Source organism: Ochotona curzoniae, unplaced genomic scaffold (genome assembly GCF_017591425.1).
Source record: "Ochotona curzoniae isolate NIBS_2020 unplaced genomic scaffold, NIBS_Ocur_1.0 contig_64, whole genome shotgun sequence".
In the NCBI taxonomy this organism is placed as follows: Eukaryota; Metazoa; Chordata; class Mammalia; order Lagomorpha; family Ochotonidae; genus Ochotona; species Ochotona curzoniae.
In genome coordinates, this window is record NW_024466502.1 from 36,173,176 (window position 1) to 36,197,741 (window position 24,566).

The 24,566-nt window shown below is 39.5% G+C and overlaps 1 protein-coding gene across 1 annotated transcript in view; it reads right to left on the bottom strand.

Annotated features, from left to right (window-relative positions):
- PCDH17 (protocadherin 17) overlaps nt 1–18,710 on the bottom strand; it is a 92,854-nt gene extending 74,144 nt beyond the window's left edge. The window contains exon 1 of the mRNA XM_040991035.1: nt 15,398–18,710. Coding sequence (XP_040846969.1) covers nt 15,398–17,971 — 2,574 coding nt within the window. The 5' untranslated portion in view covers nt 17,972–18,710. The remainder of the gene's footprint in view (nt 1–15,397) is intronic.
- Nucleotides 18,711–24,566: the final 5,856 nt, after the last annotated feature.

A 24,566-nucleotide genomic window follows, 5' to 3' on the forward strand; every position in this document is an offset into this window, starting at 1 on the left:
TTGAAAAATATATTTGTCCTAATTGAAAGATATTAACACACTAAGTAGAATAAACCAAGCTTATAAATCATTTTAACTGAAATCAAACCTCAGTCCTTTAGACAGTATGGCTGAAGAGAAGGAATTATAGAACCACACAACAAGTGGCTGGCAATAATTATCTCTGAGGAGTAAGTTACAGGCAATTAATATATGTAAATGCAACTTTCTTAGTTTTTAGTGCATAATTATATAATGACTTCTTATTATAGAGCACACATTGGTACACATCACTTTTTTAGTACAATTTTTAAACTGAGAATTCCACTTAAAAAGGCAAACAATGTAGTTAAAATTTTAAAATACAAAAAAGAAACTCAAAATCTTGTATCATACTGGAAACAACTTGAAAATATTTTGACACAAAACATGAATTCCTGCATATCAGGATTTTGTGGAATTCATTGTCATTTTACTTAAGAGAAACTTTTTTTAGGGGGGTAGGGTAATTACTGAATCACTGAAAGTCAAACAAGAGAAGGGTAACAGGCCCTGAAGTCAAATGCCAGTGATGCACCCCTGGAGGCTAAGCACAAATTCCTGGTTAAATCATAGGGTAGTTGAAATCCAGAACATACTTGACTAGCAGCACCTGAATCTCAACAACAAAGGATCAGAGGCACAACATTTCAGTGGAATAGCTTCGTTCTGGCATCTCTATCATTATGTAAAACATCCAGTATTCAAAATCTCTAATATGTACATCTCACCAATGCTTCAAAAATTCTTCTTTATAAGCTTCTCAATTCTAATACTTGATTATATTACCTTCTCATCTATGCATTAAATATAGATTTGTATAAACATGAATATAAGTAGCAAAGCACATAATTTTCCCTAAGAAATGAAAAAAATAGTTGTTCTCTTTGATTGTGTGCTTCCCTAAACCTCCCTTCTACCCCGCCAAAAGATTTCAGGTTGTCACATATACCTTGGAAAAATGGGTTTCCTCCTTCTTCTGGAGGTGTATAAGTTTTTTTTTTTTTTCAAGTATAGTCAGACAGACCCAGCTATATTTGCATAATATATATATAGTCTTTTCTTCCTAAACTAGTTTAAAGATCCTAATCTTATGTTTTGTATCTTCAGAAGACAAAATATTACAAATATAAAATGGTGCACCCAATACTACAGCGCATAAGTAGCTGAAGCTGAAAGCATAACAATAAGCTTTTTTTCCTATTATTGCAGAACCAATAAATAAGCATAATGAAAATCTTGACACATTATTACATTACTCGGTTTTGCCTCTATTCATTTAAAAAATGAGCGCATTTGAAATAATTTCACATGTCAAATTATAGTAAGCTTTGCAATTAAGATGATGCTGAATGGAGTACCACTAAAGAACAGACGCATGATCTTGTATGGCTTATACTAAAATTATGATAGAAATAGAAGAAATGTGAGCAGTAACCACTTCTCATCAAAATCAGAGCTAGCATAATATCCAAAAAGTATACATTATTCACTGTACTAGAAATATTCTGATATTATGGAGTCAATAAAAACAAGATTTAAAGGCCATAAGAAAGTATCCCTGTCAATTACACTTTGGATAGATTCTCCTTTTTCAACTTCTCTGTTGATTTAATGCAACAGATTAGATTAACAGCACTGGCTTGCAAATAAGAAATATCTAAATCCCATTAATGGAGATATGCTGCCAAAACAATCAGCTTCACATGTAACAAGTTTCTAAATATTTAGAAAAGCCGTGAAATGGGATTATAAGGTTAAGCCATGTACATCTGGCTCACTGTTATATAAATATTTCAGAAATCTGATCTAAAAGGCTGAAGAAACACCTGTCGAATCATGACACTTTTCCAAGACACAAAAATTTCAGTGAGCAGAGCAATGCACAAATGCTGACGAGAAATCTTGATCAATTTAAATAAGTTATTTCTTATACTGAGTACATAATTTTCTCATACATCATTCTTCTAAGTAAAGACACAAGAAATATCCAAGAAAGGTTCAATGGCACTGTATTTGCTTGATAAAAGATGTGGCGGGTGTCCATGATTTCAAAATTTGACAACCATCTGAAATACTAAAAAGCTGTATTGATCTTTTCTTACGCTATGATACCTAATTAGTGTAACTGGATGCTGTAAAGCATGCTTTTAGAGACTTTTGGATCCAGAGAATAACCAATGACAACCTAGAGCCTACGCATAAAATAATAGTAAAAACTTGAGGAGTTCGCTACTAAATAGAAACTTCAATGAAGTTGAACATGAGTTGCTTTTGACTATGCTAAGGATTAAATAACTAGGTTCAAGTCTCTATCAAATATACATTAGCCCATTAAGTCTCATTTTATTTTTCAGATTTTGCAAAACTAAAAATAGTAATTGACTTAAAAATACACTGAGTATGGCTCTTAGCAAATTGACTTCATCAACAAGCTTGAAAACCCAAATTTTAAAACTGGTTTAAAATAGCAGCTAAAGATCAATGGATCCAATTTCTGATTATATTTCCTTGGAGCAAATGGGTGAAATGAAATCTGAAGATTGAATTTGAGTGTATTCACACAGACTCTATTGCTCCACGTGTTGACTCTACCCTTAATGCTCTAACAAGATAACAGGTTTATTACCGTGAAACAAGTGAAATGATATTTCTACCTTACAATTATTGATATCCACATCACCTAGGGATACTAATACAGGTTTATTCATCTCATACTTGTGTCCAGTAAAACAAAAACCAAGATATCATGTATTGTGTATAATCAGACTTCTCAGGTTAAAGAATGAGTGAAAACAAATGTCAAGTTTAAGTTCAGGGGTTCTTAGGAAATTTGAGGAGCTGACACATATGCTAACCCTGATTTGCAGGTATTAACATAGAGAAAAAGTATATTGAGGAGTTCTTATTACAAAAGAAAGAAAGAAAACACTGTTTTCAGCAGTGGCAGAATGAGAATTGTACCTAATGCTGGTGTTGTGGTTAAATAGCCTAAGCTTCTCTTTAGCACCAGAACCCCATACAACTGCCTAGTTCTAGTGTTGGTGATTCCACTTTCAATCCAGCTCTCTGCTTATGGCCTAGGAAAGCAGCAGAAGATGGCTTAAGTTGTTGGGTCCCTGCAACCATAAGACATCCAGAAGAATATCCAGGCTCTCAGCTTCTAATCAGTCATTGAGGCCATTAGGAGAGTGAATCAGCAGGTAAAAGATTTGCTTCTCTCACTGTCTCTGCTTCTATCTAATTTTTCCTTTCATATATATACACCTTAAATTATATATATATATAATCTATATATATAAAATTATATATATTAATAAAAAAATTGTATATCCACTATATCTTATCAGAGCACACGCATGCCTGAAGAATGAAGCGAAGGAATCACGTAAAGATCTATTTTATTGCTTCTTCTTAAAATTCATAGTCGAACCTAGTTAGAGGAGATTGAATGAATATTTCATTTTAAATAGCTAATAAAAATTTCTGGTCTATTAAGTATATTTTTTAAATTCTGAACATATTATTACTTATTTCAACAGATTCCTACTATGTTAGAATCAACTGAAGGATTTTAGGCAGAAATGCACATGTAGCTAAGCATTAATGCCATGATTCTTCTTTAACATACACATGGGCTTTAAAAAAATATTTTTACATAAGATGTAAATATAAAAGGTCATAAATATCTTACTGAAAAGTGCATATTTGACTTGGATGTTACATATTAGAGAGAAGATAGCAAGGAAGAGAACAAAGTGAAAACAGGGCAGTATAAGACATAAATAATTCCATCCCTTTGATTCCCTGCACATTTTGGGTTGTGTATGATATTTCCCTTATGTTTCAAGATGTTTTCAACATTTTTATGCAAATGACATGAGGTCACACACTAAAAAGTCTGTGAAAACTCAAATTAACAGATAAGTTTATTTTGGTGCAAATTATTTGTAAGTGCATGCATTTTTTTTCATAATACACATTGGGCCATATACTTTTCGAAGGCTCTATATGTGCATGCATTTCAAAATTAATTTCTTTTAATTTCATCTCCAAGACCTTTTAGAGGGACTCACATATACATGTTTTGAAATTAATTTATGATTTATTTTCATTTTACTTGAAAAGAAAAGCAACAGAGAGCTTCCAACCTCTGATTCACTCTATAAATGTAGGTTGAATTCTAGAGCCAGACACTCCTGTATGGGTTGTCCACATGAGTGCCAGGAACCCAAGTACTCCAGCCAGTATATGTTTGCTTCCATCGTATGCTTTGGAAGGAAGCAGGATGAAGAACCTGGAACCAAATCCCAAATCCCTGATTTGAGATGCATGTTGTGCCAAACACCCATCCAATAATTTTTAATATATGTTTCAATGTGAAGACTAGTGGACTGAAGATGTAAACATTAATATTCAGACTTCTACAATTTTTGGAAATTGCATTCAAACCCAATTCTAAGCCATACTATTTAAATGAACACGTGTGTGTAGTAAAAACTAAGTCACACATATAAAGAAATTGTGGACAAACAGATTAATATAGGTTCTATGGTTGAAGATATCTGAGAAAACATGTGTTCCTGGAGCAGTCTTCCTGCAGTAACCTTATGCCAAAGCATATGCTGCATTCCTTGCAGCTGCACTGAGCAGTGTTGATTGCTGATGTGCCTTTTTTCCCCCAAACAATACTAAATATGTTAAGGTGAATTTATAGATTGATTTGAACTATGATGTTTAGACAAATGTGGATATACACATCTATATTGAGAACACTTTAATTAGAAACTAATCTTATATAATGATTATTAACCTTGGTTTGATCTCACAGAAAGTCTCTCTTGCTTGTGAATACTGATAATGAATCCTAAACATTTTAAAATTACATTTTCAGGTCTGGTGCAATAACATAGTAGGTAAATCCTCACCTTTCAGACACCAGAATCCCAAACGGGCACCGGTTCATGTCCCGGCTCCTCCACTTCCCTTCTAACTTCCTGCCTGTGTCCTGGGAAGGCAGTGGAGGACTGCCCAAAGCCTTGGGACCCTGTATCCTCTTGGGAGAGCTGGAAGCAGCTCCTGTTTCCTGGCTTCAGATCAGCTCAGCTCTAAGTTGTGCGGCCATTTGGAGTGTGAACTATCGGATGGAAGATCTTTCTCTCTCTCCTTATCTCTGTAAATCTACCTTTCAAATAAAATTGGCACTAGGTGACCCTTAAAGACTTGATAAATAGATACAACATCTGAATTGAACACTGTATATGCTATCCAAGGAAGGGGGACACATGATGCAAAGATAACTCTGATCAGCACATGGTTTTCTGGACATACTATTCGTGTTGTTATGCTTACAACCCTCAAATGCCAGATTTTATCCATGAATCTGTAATGGCATCAAAAGAATTAAAAAGGAATTTTCATCATTTTCACTTAAAAAGTGGGAACTACAAAAAAATGTCAAAATAAACCATATTGAAATAAATTATTTTCCACTAAGGCATTATTTCTGTATATTCAGACTTCTTATTTACAAATGCATGTGTTAGAGCTTGCTCTAGCTTACATCTGTGTTGGATTTCAACTCTAACACACAACTGATTAGTGATCTTGAAAACAGCTTAACTATAGAAATGTCAGTTTCTTCTTAAACAATTTATATATTTATTGAAGTGTCTACTGTGCAGAATTTCATCAATGTGTTTTGTTATACACACTTCCTTGAAACAAAATAATTTAATAAAGAGTTAAAACACTGATTGAGAAACTTTACATTGTTACATTGTTCAAACATAATCTATTCCATTATATGGTCTCTAAATTAATCACATCCTTATTCAAAACAAAGCATATGCATCACATCTATATTTTATACACACATTAATTTGCATATATGTGGAATAAAATGAAATTAGTAGAGTGCTAAATTCCCTGTTAGCCAGTTAATTGTAAAATTTTTATAATTTTTCCCTTCTATAATGGTTTCGTCTAATGCTAATTTTTTTTTATTTTTGTTTGCTTTTGTCTGTTTAAAAGGCAGAGTTAAAAGCTGCCTACAACATCCAGGGTTGGGTCAGGCCAAAGCAAGGACTAGGAACTTGAATCAGACCTCGCTATGTGGGTAGTACTGACCTAAGCATTTCAGTTTAAGTCTGATGCCTTCCAGTGTGCATATTAACAGGAACCTGGGTTAGAAACAGAGCCAGGAACCAAACACTTTGATGTAGAATGTGATTATTCTAAGCAGTGACTCCATCTGTACTACAGTGCATACACATATTACTGGCTTTAAAAATCTTTAGTTTTGAGATAAACTTTGAACAGAAAATATTTACACTGCTATACTGAATTAGGTATTATTTTTACATAACCTCTTCCTTTCATTTTACTTGCTAGTCTAACTCCTTCCTTATCTACAATGCCAAATGATTTTGTACCGTTTATATCAACCTTAACCAGGTAACAGAGGAGCATAATGAAAAAAAAAAAATCTGCTTCTTTGCTGAGACACTATATGTCAACTTTTTGCCTAGGGCAAAATTTAATGACTGGCTTGTGGATTTTTCTTTCTACAGACTTACTATAGAAACAATGACATAACCTTTAACCAGAGCAAACAGGATCACTTTAATAAGTAGCCAACACCAAACCTAAAAATGCACAAGAAACAGAAAGAAACTGGCAGGAATTAATCTGCCATTTTCACACATCTGTCCAAGGGAGGTAGTGTAATTGCAAAAATTTACTCTAAGACTGCTGAGACTCGTAGTAATTATGTTTCTTTCTTTCTTTCTTCTTCTTCTTCTTTTTAATAGAAATAGCCACAGGTGGTAACAAATTGGGTTTTCAGATGGGGAACTGGGCTTGCATTCTAATCCAAATTACTATGTAATTGTCTTGATTATAAAAAATCGTGGAAAGCCTATTGCTGAAAATCAAAAGGAAAAAGAAAGTCTCCTTAGAAGTATTACTTGTCCTTTTCCGTTTTCCTCTACCCCCGCACGTTACTTCCACTTGGTGGTATTGCTGTATCTAATATCAGGGTCACAATGTAGAGTCGGCTAATGGCAGAATCTCGAAAATTTCTTTGAGTCAGATTTAGATACTGTATTTCCCTGATTTTCACTTTTATTCTCATCCATGAGGAACACTAGCTTCCCTAAGGTCAAGAACTGAAGACATTTCAAATAATTGCACCTGACAGCACTTAAAGCTACATAGCTATAGACAATTATTTTTCAATCTAAACATCAGTTTTAAAATGTGTATTATTTTCATAAATATCCTCAGTAAGTATCTTTTCAAATGTGTACTTGGGTTGTAACACGAAGATGCTTTCACTGTTTTATAAAATTATAAATGCATTTCATGCATAGTATGTCATGTAGGTGTCAATGCACATTTCTTTAAAAACTCACAAATTTCTGACTCTGCTTTAAAATAAATAGAAAACTGCAAAAGCAAAATAAACAGAAGAAATATTGTGTCCCAAAAAGCTAAGCTAATACAATTCTCCGAATTATGAATGTTACTGTGAAAATCCAAAGAAATCTTTTTAAGAGTATGTAGAAAGTTTGAAAGACTGGTATTTATATAAAATTGTTTCATTAAGCAATATCAGATTTTACTTGAAAAATATCTAGTTTTTGAAGGTGATTTCTTTCTTTCCCAAAATTCTTAAAACCTACATTTTTCTTAGTAAATTTTTAGTATTTTATTTCTCATTCTAATTCTTTCATTGATTGAAATGTGAACCACTACCATTTTACATATGTGTTTAAATAGTTCTCATGAAAATCGAAGGTGAATTGCTTTCGGAATTGAGCATGACTTACGTAATTGGTCTTGTATGTGTAAATAATACCAAAAATATATCAAATATTCAGTCATAAAATAACTTCAGTGTACTCAGCTATAAAATTCTGTGTGAAAAATAAAACAAACATCTTTTGGCAAAGATATTTACACTGGATATTGTTATTAGACACGTATATTAAGGGTAGAAAATATGATTTTATGCTTTTAAAATTAATTTAAATATTCAGCAAACATAAATTTAAGAACTTATAAACTGAAACCATATTGTAACAATAAAAATATTTTGATCCCTTTAACTGTTTCTGCCTGCAATAAAATGCCTATCACAGTTCCATTTTATAAAAGCAAATTGTTGACATTTAAGATGTAACTGCAATCTCAAATGTACATATTACACATTCAGTTTGATTAAATTGAAGAACATGTTGTTTTAATGGATATATATAATCAGATCATTGACCAGCAAGAATTATTAAGGTTTCAGGTAGAAATAATATAAAGAAATAGATTAAATTATACCTTATGCCTAATTTCATTTTAAAGTATCATGTTCCAAAGGCTTAAGAAAATATATCTAAAGCAGTACAATCATAGGAAAGAAATCATTTAGTCAGATTGTAAGTTGTATTTGCTATTTTAAAGCCTGAAGTAGTAATCTGCATGAAGTATGAATACAATTTACAATCACATAGTCAGGGTTTCTTAAAAATAACAAATATCTACAAAAGAATTATGAGTGTATAGCTTTAAAACTTGGAATTTATCTGCTTTAGTTTTCCAACTATCAGCTGTTTTTGGCTGATAATGAGAGTAAGAAATTGTATTTTAAATGGTCCCTTTAACGCATTCCACTAATTAAACTCAATCAAATATAATACAAATTAAAAACATTATTAAATATTGCTCAGACAGCATATATTCAAATTAGACAGGCATAAAATTATATTTACCTTGCATATTATTCACACAATGGAAATATGAATAATGAGATTATTTTATCAATGTAAATACAAATAAAATATATATTTAAATATGTAAGATTGAATGAAATAAAATTTGTTTCTAATGCCATTACATTATTTTAATATATTCCATTCCTCCAATCAGACCAAATTCTAATTATGTAGATTAGTTACATTTAAAGTCTCATTTATCCAACCTGTATTTATCCTTTGATCACAAAGCTTGTTAACTTAAATGGTCTTTTATTGTTGTGATTCATTTTCCCATAAATATGCTGTTTAGCCATCTTATTTTTATTCAATAAATATATGTAAACTTGCCAATCATGCTAAGCATGGTCATGCTAGGTCTTTAATGATTGCTAAGTACAATTACTCTACAATAAAACTGCTTGAGGTAGCTTCAGGGCAAGTCCTACAAATGCAGTAATCCGAATGTTACCAGAACCAGAACAGACAAATTCTATCAGTAAATTCTCTTACATATTGTCTAAAACAATGTATATTATCTACCACTGGAGTAACTGATTATTCAGAAGTAGATAACAAATCTTACTCACACAGCTAAAATTTTGCAACTCAATTTTATTAGAGATTTTTTCCCTTACTTTAAAAATCTTGAGGTTTTACTTCTGTAGCAACAAAAATAAAGGAAAATTTCTGCTTAGTCACAGCAGAGATGTTGATGTCATTAAACACTTCTTTATTATCGATGATTTATTTCAGTAGACCAAAGGATAGCAATACATCACTGTCAAAGCTAGTAGTGAAAGCTATGACTAACTATAAAACACTGAATGCTACTGAAGAAAACTCTTGTCAAAGTCTCCTTTACTAAAGTAGGTTGACAATAGATTAGTGTAGGTCTGATGAACTTTGTAAGTGTTGGTAGGTGGGTGGCAAAAGTCAAACTCTCTTCAAAATGATAGGCAAAATGAACTTCATGCCATTCTCCAACACCACTGGTTGAAGGAATTCAATACAAAAAATATTGTTTCCCTAATAACTTTACTAAAATATAACTACACGATAATGCCCTATGGGATTTGTTAAACAGAAGCATCACCAAAGGGAATACATTCGAGAGCAATGACTAATATCATAATTAACAGGTGCATTTGCAAGAATTTACCTGCTATTGAGTGTATTGCAAGACTTTCAGCATTAGGGAGTTAAGTTTAACTTCCTAACTGGCTTTCTCCTCTGACTGTTTCATCATCAGGCTTACAGCATATATTATCATAACACTTTCAGCAATCCTTTGATCATCCCAAACAAGAGATTTGAATAAATGAAATTTTTTTTTCCCTTGAGGTACCTCAGTTCAAAACTAATGCCAACTAAAGTTCTTAATACCCTCTCTTCTTTAAAAGGATTGGTTCTATTTTAACGTACTTCAAATTGACCAAAATTAAACCATGACATTTTCAAATTTTAACATATTTTCAAGGGAGAAATTTGAGCCACTTCCTTCAACAGGTACTTTTCAGCTAAAAATGAAAAATTCACTAATATTTGTGCTTGCATGAGTATTACATCACAGTGAAAATATAAATACATATATACATTTGCACACATACTAAAGTGCTTCAAAAAGTTTTATTTGTTTAACGTAAATATAGGCAGATTGATCTTAATAGCCACACAGAAAATTGTATTAACTTTAAAAATTATAAATATGTTTAATTTATGCCTTTGTGCTTAAAGATATAATTCTACCACAGTATATTACTTAAACAATAGCAGTAACAGAAAACTTGAACTCTTAAAATCTTGTAAACGACTTAAATATGAAAAGTATGTTGCATTCTTAATTACTATTAAATATTTATTTGAAGATCTTGAAGGTTTTCACTCTTAAAATGAATATAGTTGTCCTTAGTAGAGATAAAGCTGGGATCATTTAAATAATAATTATTCTGACAAAAAATAAATTGTTTAATGTTATACATTAGAATTTGTACCTATATAATGAAAAAGTGAATAACAGATATAATGGTGTGAATATATGGAGAAACTTTTCTATAAAATATGGTGAGGGAAGCTTAAAAATACAGTCAAAGGATGCTACTTGTTTTAGGAAATGCATTTTTTTTCTTGACTATTTACTTGAGCTATGCTCAAGTACTTAAGTTAGAATTTTCAAAAACATTTTTCTTACATGATATTTCAAAAGCACCTCATAATTATTTCTAAAAAGATGCCAAGAATAAAATCCCAAAACTGATGGTGCAGAGTTGCATATAATATTTACTAAAATTACAAAGCTTTACCTGTACAACCCAAGTAAAACGAACAATTATCTTACTCCTACAATTTCCAGTCTCAGTGATTGTCACTTTGCTGGCATTTATTTTATTGTAAACCAAGAACTAATGAATAAAAAGTTATAATGTAGAAAGCTACATCAACTAGTATTAAAAAGAAATCCTGTAGTTTCTAGTTCATGTACGTTTCTAGTTCATACCTTCTAGGGTGTCATTTATGGTAAAAATGGAGAAATTCAAACAGATTTGCAGAGAAGCTAAAATTCTCATAGATGTAGGAAAAATAAACAAGAGTAAAAATAAAGATAAAAGTAATACCTTTTGCGTTTAAATCTTCTTCAAAGAAGGTCTAAATAGTAATTAGTTTTATTTACTTTCTTTGTATTACAGTTAATGTATAATAAAATAGAAAATATTTGATGATTGTATACTCATAATAATAGACTAGAAATTACTTTTCAAAATATTTAACAAAAATAAGTAATCAACACTCCAGAAGACATGTAGTAAGAAAAAGACATTCTCTTCTGATGCAGCTCACCAAAATCCCTATAAATAGAGATGTCAATGAAATATACAGAAACTAACCAATGAAAGTAATTAGTGATCCCTAAGAATAAAAATTACAGCAAGCTATATAAAAAATTACAAATGATGAAATTCTTCTCATATTTTGTGTTTGTAACTAACTTCATTAATCCACTAGAGTACTGAAGATCATGATTTGGGGAATACCCTGAATGAGTCTCTCTAGGGCCTCTTTTGTTAAAGAAATGGGGATGAAGGCAAGAAGTAGATCTTTTTGCTATTGAAGGCATTTTTCTTCTCACACCTTTCTGATACACATAGTTCATTGTTTATACTTGATCCTCTACATCTTTTTTAAATCTTAATTTTATCTATTTGTATTGATTCTATGAATTTACCATGAGATTGGTTTTCCTTTATTGAAAAGGTCACATAACTAAGTTCAAGGAATTTTCCCTTTTTGATATAAAAGTTTTAAGGCCAATTTCAGTGTGAATCTTTAGGACTTACTAAGTAAGAATGTATTCCTTATGCAACTTTAACACAAAACTTTTACTGCTGGCTCAATATATTGTCTTTGAAAGTATGTCTTAGTGCTACAAAAGAAGCAAAACATGTTTAAACAAATTGAAAAGTCCTATTACTAGGAAGTCCTTGGCTTTCTCACCCTTTTCCCAGAGACCTTGTTTGCAAACACCTGTTGAAAAGTTACCCTGAGTCTTAACAACTAATTTGGATAAACCATAGTAGGAAGTTATTCTCGGGTATTAACAGGGATCTCTGCTCAAATTTAGATTTCATATTAATACGTGAGACAACTTAAACAAAATTACTTCTAGAAATCTTTTTACAAATTTGTGTGACAGTCTGTTTGCCTTATGTATTACAAATTGCATGTTTATTAAATTAGTTCTATCACTTTATATGAGTAAACTATTTTATTATAACTCTCACATTATGAATCACACTATGGTGGACATCTTACTCACTTATTTGCTATTTAAACACTCACTGGCTTTAGTTCGCTTGAGGAATTTGAAAAATACCTAAAGCAAAATTTCTCCTCACAAAGCACTGACTCTGCACCAGCTTGTACCATTGTTCTGCACCCAAGTTCAGCAAAAATACTCTCATCACTATAAACCTGCAAATATAAACTTTTTCTTAGAACCAGGATGCACAGAAATGCTTTGAATTGTAAAGATATCTCAACCTAAACTGTAATGTGAGCTTTTTACTTAATAAAATTCTAAAATTTCTCATCACTGCAAAGTAACAGCATATTATAAAAAAAAAATTTGAAATTGCTTACCCTTCAATAATCAGAATATATTGTGAATCTTCTAAAAACCACACAAGATTCCAGAAAATTACGATGAACTAAATTTGTTAAAACAAGTACCCATTTTGGATCAAAAGTCTGCCTTCAGAAGTATGTGTGGATTACCAGTGTGGTTCCCTAACAGACTGTATGAAATATATACACAAATAAAGGCACCTAGAACAAGACTATGGGATACTTGAGTGCTTTAAGTATTTCACCTCAGCACACTGTGTTTGAAGCACACTAGGTGAAGAAAGTCATAGTAGTTAATATACTCTCTTCTCCAGGATATATTCTAGGGTAAATCTGATCAATATAAAAGGAAATCAGTACATTAGCAAATTACACAGCACTCCTTAGAGAAATTTAAAAAAATAGCATAAAAATATAGAAAACTGATCCACTTTGCAAAGAGTTTCAAAAACTTAGAAATAACCTCAGTTTGTGTCTTTTTGTATGGGTTACAATTTTAGAAGAATACTATGATGGTTGGTCTTGTGTTTTTGATTTAACCTGTGTATATGTGTGTTTTCCTTTAAGATTTACTGCTAAGGAGATGCATGACCAACAAAGACCCTAGGCAATGGCTACCTTCAAGAAGAACATCATGGAAAGAAATGTATCGATAGATACAGCATATAAGCACCAGCAACCTCTCAAAACCTTCTGGATGTTTCAATCCAAGATTGTTCCTGACTACCTTGACCAAAAGCAAGGCTTGTTGAAAACACTACAGTATCAGCTTCATTTTTACCAGAAACTAGCAGAGAATTCAATTCATAGCAACTAAAGTGGAAGACTAAACACCAACCTTCTGTGACATCTTTTTATATTCAGTCGTAGAATCACAAAAAGGATAGATAATACTTGTTTTTTTATATAAAATGCATCAGGTTTGTGGATTTATGTTTTAGCATATCTCTTTCTAAACAGACGCTACCAGAAATCCCAATTTTACACAAAGAAAAACTTTCAATGAATCTTTTCAGGCTCATGTACACTTCAAAAACATGAGTAAGGATATCCAGTAAGTTCTACAGAAGTGAGATTTAATATTTGATACTTTAGCCAAGATTTGTAGTATCAAGCTTTTGCTAGGGACATTATAATTTCATAGGAAATATGTTTTGCTAGATAGTAGTGTAAGTAAGCACCTATGTTACAAAAGATAATATTATGAATTTTTACGACTCCATTTTAACAATAAAAACATTACAGATTCAAGTGTCATTAAAAGTTATTTGCCTTTCAAAGCATAAAATTATAACAAATTATTTTCATTTACCCGAAACTAATTTTCCTCCTGAAGTGTCAGTTTTAGTTAAGTTCAATTTTGCATTTCAAGCACTGCTCATCCAGAGTAATTTGTAGCAACACACATTCATAATAAGCAAGAATTAAGTTTTCCTCCATCACAACTCAATAGTGGCTACATTAGACAGTGACTAAAGACAAAACAGTCCCCACCCCCCATGTTAACGCCAATCCTAACGCTTTGTCTTTAGTTTTTGCCATTATGGTAATTATGTATCATACTATATAGCTCATGTTAAATATCACCTAGATATACTGAAAATATACAGTATGCAAGGGAAACACAATCAGGGGTTCAGAGTACTTTGCTTCTCATTTTCAATTGCATAAAATAAGCCTATGACCCAGAGGTGTGCTCTCCTCATTTCCCAGTGAATCCCAAAACCAGGTAAAAAAAAACAAACAAAGCAAAAACAAACAAACAAACAAACAGAAAACAGAAAACAGCAACTTTCTCTGCATAGCTGATGATCATGACCCCACGACTGCATTTATTCACACTTCTGTAGATGTTTCAAATTATAACTCACACTTCAAAAGCTTCAGCTGAACCAACGCATGATGCTGCAGTTTCAGCTGAAGAATACATGAGACTGAGGTTCTTTGAAGCACTTTTGAGATATAAAATTGACTTTTTGAGGGGTTGAGAATTCAATTGAAATTGATTTAAGTCATAGAATTCTGATTGGCTGCTATTTTCTACTTCTAGAAGTTCACTACTTAAGTTTGAGTATACATGTCATTCATTTTTGGCCTGTTTTTAACTGGCATTGAAATTATGTAATAATTAAAGCTTTTAAAAAAATCTAAGAACTGTTTGTTATGGAAAAGAAAGGTGGACAAATCCCGAAGAAACAAAATGAATGCTATCGCTGCTGTTTATAAACCCATAAAAAATAAACTTTAAAACTTGAACAGAAGTAAGACATTTACATCTTTGGACTGGATCTTTGCTCATTTACACGGGAAGGACTATATGCGGAATATACTGTATACACACTGTCAGAAGTGTAAACCAGTTCATTTTCCAAACTTTTCCCCACTCCCACATCCCCGTCACTGCTGTGATAGTGTGGCTTGTCCTGTGAAGAAGATTTCAGGACAGCTCCAAAACCAGGAGGGGGGGAAAAAAAAAAAGTGAAGTCCCAGCTACACTAAAAGTGTCCTACCTGAATTATGGACATCCGAGTGGCAGGGGTCTCGCTCGCATTAGTCCCTTGTCCGGTGAAGCTGGTGTGGCAGCCTGCGTGCCCCTGCGGGACAGTCAGGTTGTTGGAGGCCGGTTTGAGGTACATCACCTCGGACCGGGGCGAGCTGAGGGGCAGGCGGGTCTGGTAGTCGAAGTACATGGGGGAGGTGGCCAGGGAGGGGCTGCTCACCACGTTCATGACGTTCATGGCGTTCCTCTCCTCCACTTCGCTCTGCACCAGCATGATATCGTTTTTGTTAATCTTCTTCTTCTTGCCCTTGCCCCCGCCCAGCTGCGGGTGGCTGTACTCGGCGATGCGGCAGTTGTAAGTGCGGATCTCCTTGTTCTCGCGCTTGCACTTGACGGCGATGGTGATCATGGCCGCCAGGAGGATGATGGAGATGGTGCTCAGGGTCACGATGAGCGGCAGCGACACGTCCCAGGGGTGCCGCTCGCCGTTCACCCGGGGCACGCCCTCGGGCAGGGAGCCGCTCACCGAGCGGATGATGAGCTTGGCCACGGCCGACAGGGTGGGCTTGCCGTGATCCGTCACCTTCACCACCAGCTCCGCCACGGGCGTCACGTCTTCCCAGAAGGGGTGCAGCGTGCGGATCTCGCCGCTCGACGGATCGATCTCAAACAGGTGGTCGTCGTTGCCGTCCACGATCTCGTAGGTGAGGCGCCCGCTCTCGCCAAAGTCGCTGTCCAGGGCTCGCACGGTGCTCACCAGGTAGCCCAGGCCGGCGTTGCGCGGCACCTGCAGCTCGGCGGTGTCGTTCTGCAGAGTGGGCAGCACGATCACCGGAGCGTTGTCGTTCACGTCCAGCACGGTCACCCTCACCGTGGCGTTGCTCTCCAGGTGCGCCGGCGCCCCCGAGTCCTTGGCGAGCACCTTGAACTCGAAAGCCTTGGTCTGTTCGTAGTTAAAGGAGCGCAGGGCGTAGATGGCCCCGTTGGTGGGGTTCACGGAGACGTAGGTGTAGATGGACACGTCGCCGATGTGTGAGGGCAGGATGGAATAGGACACGGTTCCGTTCTGACCCAGGTCGGGGTCCTGGGCCAGCACGGAGCCCAGGTACTCGCCGGGGATGTTGTTCTCGTGCACCTGCAGCACGTAGAGCCCCTTGGTGAAGCGCGGCGGGTTGTCGTTCTCGTCCAGGATCTTGACCGAGAACGACTTAGTGGAGTTGAGGGGAGGCGAGCCCCCGTCCCGCGCCACGATCGTCACGTTGTACTCGTCCTGGGTCTCCCGGTCCAGCGGCCGGTCCGTCACCACCGTGTAGAAGTTGTCATAGTTCTCCTCCAGCTTGAAGGGGACCGAGCCCCCGGGCCCGCCCAGGCCCCCGCCGCCGCCGCCCGGCCCTCCTCCCCCCAGGACCCGACACTGCAGCTGCCCGTTCTTGCCCGAGTCCCGGTCGGTGACCCGCACCAGGGCGATGACCGTGCCGGGCGGGGCGGCCTCGCTGAGCGCCCCCTGGCGTACGGAGACGAAACCGATGGACGGCGCGTTGTCGTTGCGGTCGACGAGCTTGACCGTGACTTTGCAGTGGGCCGGGATGGGGTTGGGCCCCAGGTCTCGGGCCTGCACGTCGATCTCCAACATGCCGTTCTCCTCATAGTCCAGGTTGCCCTTGACGCGGATGAGGCCGGTCTTGGGGTCGATGGAGAAGAGTTCCCGGACGCGGTCGGGCACGTAGCTGCTGAAGGAGTAGAGCACCTCGCCGTTGGGCCCCTCGTCCGCGTCGGTGGCGTTCAGGTCGATGACCACCGTGCCCAGCGGAGCGTTCTCGGGCAGCTCCACCAGGTAGGAGGGAGCCTCGAAGACCGGGCTGTTGTCGTTGGAGTCGATCACCTTCACGTTGATCTGCACCGTGGCCGAGCGCGGCGGTTCGCCGCCGTCCAGGGCGGTCAGCACCAACGTGTGGTGGTTTTGCTGCTCTCGGTCCAGCGCCTTCTGAATGACCAGTTCCGGGAACTTGGTGCCGTCGCCACGGGACTTGACGTCCAGGGCGAAGAGGCCGTGGTCGTCGCGGGTGAGCAGGTAGGTGCGGAGGCCGTTTTCGCCCGCATCGGGGTCGTGCGCGCTGGTGAGCGGGAAGCGGGTGCCGGGGGCCGCGTTCTCGGAAATGTCCATTTCGATCTGGTCGGACGGGAAGGAGGGAGCGTTGTCGTTGATGTCCTGGACCTCTACCTTGATCATGCAGATCTCCTTGTCGTTGGCGAACACCTCCAGGGACAGCTGGCATTTGGCGTTGTGGCGGCACAGGGACTCGCGGTCGATCCGCTGCTTGGTGTACAGGAGTCCGCTGTCCGCGTCCACGTCCAGCAGGTGCGGCGCCGAGTTCTCCAACACCCGGTAGCTGCCGGACTTGCTGCGCCCGCCGCCGCCGCCGCCGCGCTCGGCCGGTGGGAGCCCCGGCTGCAGGCGAGCATCCTTGCCGATGTTACCGATGACCGTGCCGGCCCCTTGCTCCTCCGGGACCGAGTAGTTGAGGTTTTTGAGCGTCAGGGCGGGGGCCCAGAGGAGGAAACAGCAACAGATGGATAGGTACATCCCAGACCGGCGGGGTGGGGGCAGGAGCAGCCGGACTGGAGGGCAGAGCTGGCGGGTGCGCGCCAGGCTGGGGCTCCGGGCTCCTCGGCGAGCGCGGGAGCTGAGAGTCCCAAGTCTGTGGGTCGTTCGGTTCTTCCGCACCCGGGCTGCGGCACTGGGCAGTCTCTCCGGATTCCGCTCAAGTTCCCCCCGAACCTGTTGATCTACAGCATCCGCACCGGGCGAGAGCAGCGGGTGCAGCGAAGCTAGCTGCAGGGGCTTGGGAGCAAGGCGGCGGCTCCCTGCGGCTGGGGGCGAGCCCGGGGCTTTGTCCCTGCCGTTCGGACTTCGGGGGGGGGTTCAAACTTGAGCGAGGAGGCCGGCGAGAAGGAGGAAATCACGCCTGGGAGGGTTGATAACGAGCGGAAGAATCCGGAGGTTTCCCCGTCTCCCGCTAGGGAGCCGCAAATCCACCGCCGCCGCCAGCCTACGGAGCAGGCTTCCCATCGGGCGGGGGAGGGAGAGGGGAGGTGTGTCTCCAGGCAGATCGGAAAGTGAAATCCTTACTTGTTACCCGTCTACCGGGATGAAATTGGTGGGGACGCGAGAGTCACAGATTATTTCAGAATCTTCTCCGGCGCACCGTGAAATGTCTGCTCGCTGCGCAGGCTGCTCTGTTTTCAGGCAGTGTTTTGCTGCATTTAGAGATCTAATCTTGCATTGCTGGCTGAGGCGGCGGCGGCGGCGGTGGACTGCATCTCCCAGCCAAGCGTTCTCTCTCTCTCTCTCTCTCTCTCTCTCTCTTTCTCTCTCTCTCTCTTCCCAGCAGCCAAATAGAGGAGAGGAAATGCAGCGCAAAGAACTGTCCCGATTTGTAGTTTCCTCCCCCTGCAGGCTCCGCCCTCTCTTCCTCGGAAAAGGCTCACCCCCCCACCCCCAAATCAAGAAAGCCACAGCCTGATCAGCATTTGTGGTGTGAGTCTGTTGGGAGGAGGGAATTAGAGCTCTCTCTCTCCTCCCCTCTTCGCGGAACACACCGCGATTGCCCTACGTTCCCTACGCCGAGCCAGCAACCGCCGCTACCACCCCATCCTCTCCCCGCCTGCCGGGACTTCTCTGCAAGCAGTTTAATTCCAGTTTGCTATTCTTCCCAGGCAAAAGGAAATCAACAGGCAACTCATGGTTGGACGTGCAGATCTGAAGGGGGAGGGGGCGGAATAAAAGGAAGGGGGAGCCACCCTCGCAGTCCTCGGGGGCGCGCGGGCGCGCGTGCACACACACACACACACACACTCTCTCTCTCTCTCTCAGTCTCTCGCTAGAAGGGAAACAGTCTCTGCATTCATAAGGCCGAGCTGTCGAGTGCCTCTCTTTTCTTTCTATTCAGCTTCTCCTTCCAACGGTCGAGCCTCCCAGTCCTCTTCATCAAGAAAGGAAAACCTTGGCCAGGAACGAAAAGTGATGACTCTTGGAAACCAACAACGTGCAGGTTTTCCTTCTCTTCTTCAATTTTTTTTTTTTCAAAAAAAAAAAAAAATGTTTCAGTTGCAGGAGCGGGCTGCGGCTGGGTGGTGCGTCCCTGCAGTCTCGCCCCGGCTCGGGCTCCCTGGGCCACTCGGGCGGCCGGGGGTGTGCGGAGCTGCGGCCGCCCCGCCGCGCCGGACCCCGCGCCGCTGCGGTCAGTTCGGCTGTTCCCGGGAATGACACATCCAGAAATGCAGGTGCTGCGGTCGCCGGAACGAATCGTGTTCACTCTCGCCTCACGGTTCTCCACAGACCCTAGTTGCGGCTTCTTCCTAACGCTTTCTCTGACTCACCCTACAGAAGGGGAAAAAAAAAAAAAGGTTTACGTGTTGGGGTTTAAAAAAAAAAAAAAAAGAAAAAAAGAAAAAAAGCGAGACCAAAGGAGGGAGAGAGGAATCCAGCAGCACTTTTACTCTACCTCTTTCTGCCGGAGTCCGAGGCTCTGGAAAAGCAAGGCGTCTGCTCTGCTAGGTGTATTTATTTATCTATTTATTTATTTACTTATGAAAAAAATCTGTCCTTCTGGTTAGGCGGGAGGTACCTCAGAGGGCCAGAGTCTTGGGGGAAAAAAAAAAAGAAAAAGCAGGCTTCCAGAAATTCCTCACAGCTTAGTCCTGCACCACAGTCACGATCTCCCTCTCTCTCTCTCTCTCTCAATATTTTCTAGTCAAAAAGTCCAGGGTCGGTGGGCATAGTTATTGTGCAGTCTGCTGTGGAGGGTTTTTTTTTTTTGTGAAAAAAAAAATTTAATTCTTCTTTTTCTGTCACGGGTGGTCTCTTTCAATCTGGTGCCTGTCAGAATCACCCCAAAGCCTGTGAAGAACGTGCGGATTTCAAAGCAAATAAATCCATCTCCGCCAGCCGAGCAGCGGAGGGGGATGAAAGGTGAAAATTCAATTCAACAGTTGGAGAAGCGCCTCCCCAGCCGCCCTCGCCGCCGCCGCCCGGCTTCCCGGCCCGGCTTTCTCCTCAGCGTCTCTCGCTGACTGACTCTATTCACCTCACGCCGCCGCTTAAACATTGATACTGATTCCCTGCCAGCCAATCCGCGCGAGGAGCCAGGCCCCGCCTCCTCGGCCCACGCCCAATGGGAGGTGGCGAAGAGCCCGGCGGGGGGCGGAGCCAGAGACGGCGGCGCCTCCGAGCCATTGATTAGCTCGGTTAGATGGGCGACCGGCCGGGGCTGGCGGAGCCCGGGGTTGTCCTGGCTGCTCGCCTTCCTGGGCCCTCCCAGTCCCGGGAACGGCCCTGCCGCCGGCCTCCCCACCCGGGAAAGAGAACGCAGAACCCTGATAATAAACCAGCGGCACAGGGATGTACCGACACACACACACACACACACACACACACACACACGAGGCTGGCGGCAGGTGGGAGCTGCGGTGTGTGGCACACGCCCTGACCCCCGACTGCGAGGAGCGAGCGAGCGAGCGAGCGAGGAGCGGTGTGCGTGCAGCTCGGCCCGGGCTGGCCGCGTTTCCCGGTGCGCTGCTGCAGAATGTGGGAGTTCCGGGGGGGAGGCTCGCTAGGCCCGCTGCTGCCCGCGCGGTCGGTGCCAACACGCCGCGAGGGACGCCAGTCAACACCGAACTTTCCTCAGAGAAATAGCCGTCGTCCCCAGGCGCCCACGCGAGGCGACTCACTGGCTTATGAAAGTGTTTCAGGAGAGACGCAGGCGCCCGTTGAGAGAGAGGCCGCCCGGTCCCCAGGCAGCCTGCGCCCTGGCACTTGGCAGAAGGGCAGCCCACCTGGCGCTGAGGGGGCCTCTCCTCGCTCCGTGCCCCTCTCCGCCTCAGCCCGGGGTCAAGGTAAGGCAAACACGTGCACACGCAACAGTTCTGCTGTTTCGGGCAACTCCAACCTCAGAGTTCCTCAGGGCGGTTTGATTTTTATCTCCTTAAGGCAAAATAGCCCTTGAAACATCACATTTTCTGTAGCTCCTTCGCAGTGACCTGTAAAACATGAAAGCAGATTGACAGATCTCTAGGATTCGTGATTTGTAATTCTCTCTCTCTCTCTCTCTCTCTCTCCACACACACACACACACACACACACACACCCCACCACCACCACCAGAATTCCCAGCTGATGTTCTCCAACTTCTGTTTGTAATTCATTCACACACGACACTCTCTCCAAACCAACCCAAGTGAACACAACAGGCTGGCGATCCAGCCATTCTGGGAAAGAGTTAAAAACATCAACAGAAAAATAAATAAGTGGAGAAAGAAAATTGAAGCATTGAAATAGAAAAGGTGAGTTTTTGATTGCGAGAGTATTGATTGCAATTCATAAATACTGAAGTTAAGTTGCCATTTATGAATTGTGAATGACTAACGTACAAGTCTGTAACATGAATCATTCACGATCCAAAGAAAATCAAATCCAGACCAATTACAAGGAAGTTCTGAAGATTGTTGTTGGGATAATTGCTTAAAGATTCGAGTAAAGGAGCTATTTATTTCCCGGTTTCAATAAGATAACCTATAGTCTGAATTTGCAGTTTGATCTGGATCCAAAATGTCCCTTGGGAGGCTTTGCGCTTTAAAAATTCAAAGAGAAGCTCTTTACAGCTAGACGTTAAGATCCTGAAATGTCTGTATTTTCCAAGTAGATAGTTTATCATGCATAGACTGTATTAAGCAAGGAAGGTAGAACTTTGTAGAAGTCGTGGTTGTTTTGTTTGAGTGGTTAGCCACACCACCAGATGCAGCTGCAGGGTCATGTCTCCTTGGGGTAGATTCTGTCGAAAGACATGGACTCGTGAGCTGAGGCTTTGAGGCCTTACATGCAACAGATAATTTAAGAGTGGTGATTATACACAGATTTATTAATCATTTATACTGCATTTTGTGTTGCACTGCGTATCCTTCGGGGATGCTTCCATAGGACAAAAGAACAGGGAAGTTCAAATTTTCCTAGAAAAGGATGTTACGGTTTATTGGTTAGCATTAATGAGCTAAAGTATTTTGCAGTTGAGCAGAGATGAGGAAGGTGTCTAATTAGAAACCCAGTTGTAGGAAAATTGTCCTGATCGCTCCCCACCCCTCCAGAGTTATTATGTCATACCTCCCCCTAGTGTTTGGAAAAAGAACTGCCAAACATAAGGTCAATACCACAGGATGTTGAGGGGGGAAAAAAAACTTATTGGATAATATTTTGTGTATTTTATTGTAATGGTGTTTTTAAAAATGAGATTTAAGTAATTTGTATTCTTCTGTATGACAGCTGTTTTATTTTTAAAATCAGGCTGAATCAATTGATATCTTAGTTCCAACTGTTGGCCTTTCCCTTAACCAGACCTTATGGCCACTCCTAATTTTTAAGCATGTCACAAATCCTATCTTCTACAGGCTTTTTTTCTATTTAAAATTTAGTTATTGAGGAGCGTCTTTTTTTAACAACATTTAAAATATTAAGCATAGTTTTAAAAGAAAACAGAATATCACTATCATACAGCTCAAAAACTGTACTGGTTTTCATAGTGGAGAAAGCCATGGGCAGTTGCCATTGCACCGAACAGGCCAGGATAAGGCGATGTTCTACATAAGGATCTCACATTTTTCCTGAAGAGAAAAATGTGAGATTTTCCTGATTTATAATCATTATTTCAAATAAAGATATTAGTCCCCATGGTAAGCTAAAATTTTTTTCTCTGCTTCATACATGTATGCTGAACATCCGGAGTGTTTACATGATTATCTGCACTATATGTATGCACAATTATTCAGAAAAAGCATTTGGAAAATGTATCAAAATGGTCTCTGCTTACTTAAGAAAACGTGCAGGTCTCCGTCAGTTTCATAGGTCAAATGGCTTACATTAGCTTCACACAAAGAAGCACTGGAGTGTTTTTATAGACTCATGAAGCATGACTGATACTTCTGCATTACCATTCACGACATCTTTACTGATTAAAATTCTTCAACGTATAATTTAATAGAACTTGATGTGATTTAGCCATTTTAAAGACAGTCTTTAAGATTATTCTGTTGACTAATTGTAGTTGAGGAGTCTGAGAGCTCGTGTACGCAGTCATGATATAGCAGTTCTTACATTCTTTAGCAGCTTGGTATATTTTTTCATTCCATAAAATACAATTCTTAGGAGATATTTCTGTTGCTAATGTTTCAATGCAATGACTATTGGTTTGCATGAAAAATAATGCTTGTTTCCATTACCTCTTTTTTCCCCCATCATTTCTACCATCTTTACTTATCTGACTTTATGCACTTCTATTTGCTAGTGAGGTTCTCTAGAAAAACAATACCTGAATTACTGATATTAGAATTATTCTTCACAATCATATTTAAATGTGAAATGAATGATAATATTCCCTTCAGGACTAGCTCCCCTGATTGGTCTCATATTTGAGATGTATTTGTGGTTATCTCTAATTCCTAGCCACTGAGGAATGACTGTCAAAGTTTAACCTTTTACCAACTGAGAAATCCACATCACTAACCAGACAATTGCTGTAACATGTTTCTTCTTAATAACAAAAATAAACAATAATAAGTAATGCAAATTATTTACATGATTTAACATTTTAAGAGAAATACCTTAGAACTTAAATGTTTTAATAAATAGATTTTCATAACAGTAAAGAATTATGAAACATTTCTATAAACTGTATTTTAGACTTGGTATCTAAAATGTATCTAAGCATAACTACATTTTATAGATTTTATTAAATGATAAAATGCTGGTATGTGAAAAATATTCAAGGCAGAAAATGCTATGTACTAATCTTCTCTGTCATGCAGATATTATGATGACATGGGTCTATTTGTGCCCTCTCCAAGCACATGAACATATGTTACCAGTGAAAACTCAGAGTAAATCCAGGATGGACCTAACAAAAAGGTGTAGTCTATAACTTTAAGAGATGATTTTTAACTTTACTAAATCAATAAATTCATGAGTGCTGATATATTTCTAAACCTGTAATTAAGAAGAAAACATACATTGACAGTAATGAACAATTCCTATATTAGGAAGTGTTGAGAGAAATGTAAAATATAACTAAATATTTTTATATTTATATTTTATAATTAAAAGCTATTTAGTGTAGTTAAAATGAATTGTGTTT